Here is an 8656-nt window from a genome sequence, read left to right as displayed (position 1 = left end):
TCCAGGTTAAGCAAGGTGTTGAAGGTGTACAGCTGAATTATTTGCGATTGTGTGAGAAGAAATATCTGCAAGTCTTATGTGGTGAATTCAAATCTTGTGACTAAAAAGTGTGGTTTACGAACCTGATTCAGTACAAGACTGAGCTCATTATTATACAGGGTACAATGGCTGTAAATGCTGATAAATCTATTGGTGAGTGAGGACGGTGTGATGAACAACATTAAATTTGCGGACTAGTAATTATAGCTATTACAAGTCATATTTTTTAGGTTGTTTAGTACCTCCACGTACATGTGGCAAAAGCAAACCGTTAACGCTTATGCACCGCTGGGTGTCAGGCGTTGAGGTGTGGGTGACGTTTTGTCTGTACTGACGGTTGTAGTCCACTTAATGGTGCAGTTATGACTATGCAGAAAACATCAGGTAGTAAATTATGTGATGTTCGACGCAGAGAAAAAACGAACGGCACCCTGATGTGTGTACATATTGAGGTACCACATACAAAAATATCTGTACTTATATGTTTATATCCTACATATTGACATTAATACTGGAATTTATTTTGAACAGTTCTAATTGTTGCCTTTTTTTATGATTCGTTATCTCTTTCACTACCTTGTATAGCGAAATTATCTGCTTCCTGTAAAACAATAATTATTGAAAAAATAAGGCTCCATATTTTCCGCTACAAATAGTACAGAACTCGCATTTTATCAAAGGACTGTGCCTATTGGAATAAATATCTTTAATGTTTAGACGAGTTCATATTCATCAGAACTTTCGTAACTTAAATTACTGATTCACTTTCTTACACCAGTGTCATGGGTTTCCTCCGTAATTGGTGTAAACTGTCAGGAATAGTACACAGGGATCAAAATCAATTTCTTAGAAGTGAGACAACACATCTAAAAATTGTTTTTTTTTTTAACAGAACGTTGCTCACATTGTTTTTGCATAAATAGTCAAACAAGTGGACTTTGGAGATGTTATGAATGTAATTATGCTAATGGGAAACGAATATTCACATCTGAACAACCGAGTGCAACAAAATTTAGATTTCACATAGTGACTAAGTCTTAGTTGTAAATATATCGAACATAAAAAAAGTCTTCTAACTCATGCTCTTGGCCTGGAATTTGAAATAGAACAAAGGAGGTATATGTTATTATTTAGTAGTTAACTGACGTTATTTAAAAGCATATTACATAATTTCTATCAGTATGGAAACAGAAAGAGTTGGAAGCCAGGTTTTGTATTAACGACAAAAATCAGAAGTTTGTTACCCTGCATGCTATGCAGTGAGTATGTTACAGTGAAGACAAATTTTTATGGTAATTGCATTATATCTGAAAGACGTAAGAAAGGAATTCAGTCTAAAGTGCCGAGAAAAGCAGAAAGGAATATCTGTTTTCTTAGATATGAAAGAAGTTTGTTACTTGAAAAATGTTTATCACAAAATAAGAGGACGAATTTTACAATAACTTAGGATTCTTAACTAACATGATGGAAAAAAATACAAGTTCGTTCCCTTACACATTCTAAAACTTGTTCACTAAACGTCTGTGAACACAAGTTGGGAGATCACTGAAACAAGTTCTTCTTTTATAGAATCACACTTATTCACATTTCTCCTTCAAGCTGATCTTTCACATTTTCGCCTTTTTGTTCGTTGCCTGAATTCGGCTGTTCGTCGGTCAAGTATAAATATAGTGTTATACTTTATTAAATAAATTAATGAACTATCACGTGTCCAAACTTCTATAAATAATATCACACGGCACTTACACGCACTACAGGATGCAAAAATGCCACACACGGATTTGGTGGACACGTAGGTTCCGACGTACAAAGACGCTGCGGAATCCAACAATATGAAATCGTGCGGAAAATCCGAGTGTTTTGTCGTAGACTAGAGGCGTGCTGAGCTGTACGAAAGGCGCGCCGGCGAAATGCGTTGCCGGCATTGGTCTTGCGTTGACCGGCGGCGAGCTGTAGGCGGCGAGGGTGTGGTGTCGGCGTGGCTACGTGACGTCCACAGCGTCGTGGGGCTTGTCCGCCGCCTCCGACTGGTGGGACTTGCTGCGCTTCTTCTCGTGGTAGTCGTCGTCGTAGATCTGGAGGCCCTTCACGTGGTACCACACGCCCACGTCCAACAACGTGCCCGCTATCAGGAAGCCTGCAAAATCGTGTCTCCTGTTACTTCGTATTGCACTCAATACAAAAATGGTACTGAGCACACCATCGTGTTAAATAAACTTTTTTTTTGTACTGGCAATGGAATTGCAATAAAGTCTAGTCAAAATACTTCAAGACGAAGATAAGTAAATGAATCTTTCTTGAATGGTGTTAATTGGTTCTGTGGTAGTGGTGACAGCGGATTTTCATCAAAATTAGGTAAAAGCACAACATTCAATTTGACACTGTGAAACACCTGATAACCTTATCAAAATATGTCCAAGAGAGGAAAATCGGTCTTGCCATGTTTGTGAGTGGGTACCCTGACAGCATTCTGTAACGCATTAACTTCCTCAAACATAAAATATCACTGATTTCTACGTTCGTGGGTAACAGCAGACTTGAGAGTTTAAAATGTAAAATAACCCAACTTGGGTGGTTTGCTTTCTTTTATTAATTTTTTACGGCGTCATATTCTGGGACATATCCTCATTGTATTTCACAGGAAACAAGAAATTATGGTATATTGTTGCTTCATTGGTATACGAGACGCTGAACGATGAGCCAGACTGATGAAAGCATGGCAGACAAAAATGGTTCAAATGGCTCTGAACACTATGGGAATTAACATCTGAGGTCATCAGCCCCTAGAACTTAGAATTACTTAAACCTAACTAACCTCAGGACATCACACACATCCATGCCCGAGGCAGGATTCGAACCTGCGACCGTACCGGTCCCGCGGTTCCAGACTGAAGCGCCTAGAACCGCTCGGCCACAGAGGCCGGCACATGGCAGACGCATGTGTTCACGTCTGTTATGTTTGCATCTGACGTGAAGTCAACTTTTGTACGAAAAAACACAGTGGTACAGGGACAAAATACGTCTACAGTTATCTGTGACTACTACTGTAAAGACTCTTAATTAACAATTCAGATTGTGAAGAAACTGTATTTCGTTTTTAAAAGCTAATTATGAAATAGAGTCCTTTAATTTCTTTTGGAAGGTAATATTTATTTTTGTTGAGCTAACAAAGCTTAACTATGACAGAACACATATTTTCTCTGCCAACACACATTACAGGAGTTAAATGAAATTTCGCACCAATGTTTTGTCGGAACTTAGACATACGTACTGTATTTTGTTAAGAAAAAAGTAAAAATGAATTTGTCAGAAGAATTGAAAATATTCAGTCGCACTCACAGCGGTCCTGGCTTAATAATGAATAACCAGCTAGAGGTAAGGAACCAATTGTTCCCACAAAATTTCAACCAACTCATATAATTTTGAATTAATAGAGAAAATATTTATTCTCTCATTTTTTAAAAATTCAACCGTGCTTGAAAACTTCTAACAAATGTGTTTGCCTTGTTCAAACTCGTGCCTGTGGTAAAGAGACTACAACAAGAATGGTACAAACTGTGATTTTGAGTTGAATGTGCCATCCAAGTTCTAAAACATTGTCACGCTATGGTTGATATAAAAGGCGTACGACGTTAACAGTTAGCTAACGCTTTTTTTAATCTCATTGTCTGTTAAACAAAAATGAATGAGTAATGTTGTTTTAAATTTTTGTAACTGTTTTGATGATTCAACTGTTAGATTTCCAAGACAGCCAAAGGTCACTGACAGATGTCAAAAAAGAAAATATTACTTCTGCTTTCATTGGATTCTTCTTCATTTGCTCTTTCTTCAACTAATACACTGTCTTCTTTTGCATGGCAGTTGTGTGCAAGATATTCTGCGTTTTCTATACGTCCTTCAGTTTTATCAAGAACCACCTCCTTAATAGGTTCTTAATTTTTGTTCGTCTCGTCAATTTTTTTATCATCTACAAATATTTTTGCGCCTTCTTTCATGTCCTTTGGGTCGAGTGCTTCTCTGACGTAAGTTTAATAAATTTCAGCATTTAACCAGCCAACAAATGGGCCTTCAAGAACCTGACCGCACTTTACTTGTTTATTTATTTATTTATTTTTACTTATTTTGTGGTCCACTTGTGTTTCTGTTCTAAATGAAATTTCTGCATAGATTATTAGAATCTTGTTTTTTTTGTTTGTTTAGTCACTAAGAACACTCTACGTAAAAACCTATACATATCAGATCTAATAACACTGAAATTGTTACATGCAACATATAGTATGGCTAATACGGTACGGCTTGAGCACGCTAGCTCGCGTCCCCAGGGGATCAGTGGGCCCTTCCTCGACCTTTTCTGGGCGGAAACTTCACAGGGCGGAAAATAAAGGGCGGAACATTCACAGGGCGGAGAATACACGACACCCATTCCTATCCCCAGTGACGTCGTCCCACACATTCGTCAAAGGCAAGAGGAAAAGTGGACGATAAACACGTAACACGTGCCGTAATAAACGGCGAGGGACTCTCACTCCTCATAATGTACGATGTGTTACACTGTTCCACTGTTGCGCCAGAGCCGAGGAGGACGCAGATTTATCTTGCAGTGCCATTCGGATGAGGTGTCGATCTTCTCCGGGGGGGGGGGGGGGGTCTAGGCGGTGCGACCTGACCCATCTCGTCGTTTCCACGGTCTTCCTTGAACCATTCTGCACACACCCGTTGCACTGCTGAAACACTTCGTGTCACACGAACAACAGTTTTCCTGATGGATGCATCACATTCTCTCATGCCGATAATGCGCCCTCTTTCAAACTCACTGATTTGACAGTACGGTCCCTGCACACGTCTGCGAGGCATCCTGCATATCTCAAGTCACATTGATTCATTACCTTAGGTTTATAGGGACAACGAAAGCCATAGGCACATTTTACTAGTAGGTGGTGTTGCCCCCTGATATCGATGTCGACCTTGAATTCACGGGTCGACATGGTTCAAATGCTAATCATTTCCGGAGAACATACTAATGTACATGTCCTGTGGATATGAATGTCCTGTCTCTAATCATTCATGGTGTTCTGTTTTTTTTTCTGAACAAAAATGTATTATGTATCAGTATCAATATTACTGCATTCGTATATAAATGTGAATATGCTCTGGAATGTCATCCGAACACGTTACCATTCTCTATTCTGCTGTGATCATTTTTAGTTTTTGTAGTAATTATTTTTTGTTGCTCTTCGATACAACAGACGGAATCACTTAGCTGGCAAGACCCTAAATGTAAACATAACAGCAGGAATAAAGATTTACGTCATGTTGTTCTTCTTCTGGCGCATGGTCCAAATGTTACGCATCGAAGCACACTTCTATGATGAATTGTGCAAAGTAAAACTCTTCCTCGAGTAATTAAGGTGCATAGGCTTTGAAAATAATGTTAGAGCCGCTATAAATGACAGAATCATATTGTAGTGTGGCTGTATGCTTTTCTTCCTCGCTGATATTTCCAAAAGCAGCTTCGGTATTCTAACGGCATAACGTGTAAAGTGAAGCCAGTATTACTTGTTTCGTGCCCGTTGGCTTCATGCTGTCTCTACGGTTGCAACAAACATCAGGACTTCAAAATTATACTACGAGGTAAGAAAGAAACAAAGAACTGCTTGAAGTAGCCGGCGACCTCACCTGCTGCCGTAAAGTTGAGCAGATAGCGCAGCGTCTTTCCGTCATACAGCCAGCAGCTGCCCCTCTCGCCGCAAGTCTCTCCCCACACCAGGCATGCTGAATCTGTCAACACAGCAAAAGACAGATTTACTCATGTGCTACCTTTCCGCCAATGTTCCTGCATTTATCGTACAACGTTTCTGCAGAAGCTTTTGTCACCTCCACTCGCAGCATGAATTTAACTGACTTCCACTATCTGACTACTACTATCTGATGCAATTGACCGTATTAATTCGCTAATTAAGGCTCCTATCTATTTCGTGTCCTTATTCTTAGTACAGCAGCACCATGGTATATCAAAACCTATCTACTTCGTCTTTGTACTGTATAATCTCTAATATGCTACATTTTTTCTGACAGTAAAATCATATAACATCCGTTTACGTATCCAGTATACATATTCCCTTCACGCCCTAGATGCCGTATCTTCATAGCATTCTCTTTCGATATTACCCTTCTCAGTGCCAAACCTTCAATTTCTGTACAGGTATAACACTTATAGTTAATTGTCACCAAAGCATCAACCATATCATAATGACCTGACAAAACAACTTTCATTTTAAAATGCTTAAACAGGCGTGCTTAGATGATACAATGTTTGGAGCGCTGAATCATAGATTTGTTCCCGCCACGTGACACGTGAAAAGTAAGTGGCTGTAGGTTTGTTATAACGTTTAGATATGGTAAAATGAATTTTATGTTTCGCTGTTACAACTGTAATACTGAAAGAAATGTTTGTGTTTATTTCTGTTTCATGATACGAGCGGGAGTGTGGCAGTGGCGGATGGAAAGGTCGAGTTCCAAAAATAGACGTCTCGAAGCGACTCGTCCAACCTTGTCGTAATAATGGAAAAAAAGAAGAATGTTACAAATTGATAAAGATTTTGTGTGGAATTGATACTGTAAAGATCGAGTGAGTTCATGTTCAGCTTTATTCTCGAATTGGTGCAAACTTACTCATCCACGCTGTTAATGTTTGTTACATGGCTATTTAGAACAGTATGATTTCAGTGTAATAAAGTGGATAAAAAGTGAAGTTATTGATTTTGAAGTGTTCAGTCGAAAAGTTTATATGAAGATAATTGTTACGAATTGAGTCTGAGTGGAATACATTGTGGATTAAGCGAAGTTGATTTTTTGAAGTTGAAGTGAGCTTAGTGAAACGGGAGATCAAATTATGCGGGATACTGCTATCTTTGGAATATTGAACGCACGGACGTGATGTTTTGTGGTCTATACATGGAAGCATGTAGCCGAAACAGGTCGTGCCAGTAAGTATTGGAGTAAAACGTGACTGAAGCTGAAAAGAGTAATTTATAAACTTTGTTGTAAGTATCTGACCCCAACCATTCCCATGCAACATAGACAAATTTAATATTACAATCTTGAACTTATTTTATAATCATTTTATAATCAAAACTGGATACAACGTTCATGGTTCAAATGGCTCTGAGCACTATGGGACTTAACATCTGATGTCATCAGTCCCCTAGAACTTAGAACTACTTAAACCTAACTAACCTAAGGACATCACACACATCCATGCCCGAGGCAGGACCGTAGCAGCAGCGCGGTTAAGGGCTGAAGTGCCTAGAACCGCTCGACCACAACGGCCGGCACAACGTTCATGCTTAGATATAATTTTTTGATAATTAGTTAGTGAAAAATGTGTATGTACAAGGAAAGTAGACATTGTCTTTAATGAGTGTGTGCTGTGTCAGTTTTTAAAGTGATAAACGCCCGCATTGGTTGAGCTTACCGAGGAGAGCGCCGTACACGACGGGCCCTGGCGCGAAAGCGAGAGCGCACAGCAGGACCTCAGCGAAGCCGATGGACAGCGCCTTGTCCGCCTCTTTCACACACCTGGAATGGTGAAGCGAGACAAGAAGAGTTAAGATCCCTACTCGATAATTTTTATCGTTTTAGTATTTCTTAATTTTATGGTCCACTACATGTAGGGTACCAGTTTATGTATATTATTACAGAGTCTTTTGTTATGATGGTAAAGAATAATGCAAACGGACATCTCTATATTCGCAAGTTTGGTTATGAGAACTTCAACGTTTGCAGGATGTTTGTTACATACATACATGCATACATGGAAGCTTTCGTCAATGTTAACTTGAAATTGTGGATATAGCAGGGATAAAATATAGAGAACGAAAGGTTACGTACTATTTGCACAGAAAACAGACTGAAGTTACGAGAGTCGCAAGACATGAAAAGAAGTGACACTTCTAGTATCCTGTCACCATAGTTAGTCAATTTGTGCACTGTGCAGAGTGCACAGGAGAACAAAGGGAAATTTTTAAAAGATGTTAATGTTCAGGATGAAAAATAAAAGTTTGAGGTTTGTCGATGTCATCGTAATTCAGACAGACGCGACAAAAGAGTTTGAAGATCGCATGAAAGATAGAAAACTCGAACGGAATTGGCATTGTCGGTTGCTGTCGCCCGCTATTGCTATCACCACATGCCACCGAAATCCAGATACCATTCAGTTTCACACCTTCTTCCTTCTGACTAAAATTAGTAATCATTACGGTGTCTCTATATAGTCTTTCACAGTATCCGCTTGTGGTTTTCAATACCTGAGCCTTATAAAATCGAATCCAGTTGTCTCCTGTTTGCAAAGCATGTTCCGCAACAGTTAATCTGTGTATTTCTCCCCTTTTGCAGCTGTCCCTGTGTTTTTGTAGTAATTTTTCTGTCCATACTTTTAGACTGAAGCGCCAAAGAAACTGGTATAGACATGCGTGATCAAATACAGAGATATGTAAACGGCAGAATAAGGCACTGCGGACGGCAAAGCCTATATAAGATAAGTGTTAGATCGTTGTTAGATCGTTTACTGCTGCTACAGTGGCAGGTTATCAAGATTTAAATGAATTTGAACGTCGTG

The 8656-nt window shown here is 39.3% G+C and overlaps 1 protein-coding gene across 1 annotated transcript in view; it reads right to left on the bottom strand.

The window, feature by feature from the left end:
• Positions 1–1081: 1081 nt before the first annotated feature.
• LOC126124802 (solute carrier organic anion transporter family member 74D-like) overlaps positions 1082–8656 on the bottom strand; it is a 241642-nt gene continuing 234067 nt past the window's right edge. The window contains exons 12-14 of the mRNA XM_049915128.1: positions 7514–7617; positions 5716–5817; positions 1082–2176 (exon numbers count right to left, since the gene is read on the bottom strand). Coding sequence (XP_049771085.1) covers positions 2022–2176; positions 5716–5817; positions 7514–7617 — 361 coding nt within the window. The 3' untranslated portion in view covers positions 1082–2021. The remainder of the gene's footprint in view (positions 2177–5715; positions 5818–7513; positions 7618–8656) is intronic.

Source organism: Schistocerca cancellata, chromosome 1, assembly GCF_023864275.1.
Source record: "Schistocerca cancellata isolate TAMUIC-IGC-003103 chromosome 1, iqSchCanc2.1, whole genome shotgun sequence".
NCBI classification, from domain to species: Eukaryota; Metazoa; Arthropoda; class Insecta; order Orthoptera; family Acrididae; genus Schistocerca; species Schistocerca cancellata.
Note: the sequence above shows the minus strand (reverse complement) of the source record. Positions and strands in the feature narration are given on the sequence as shown.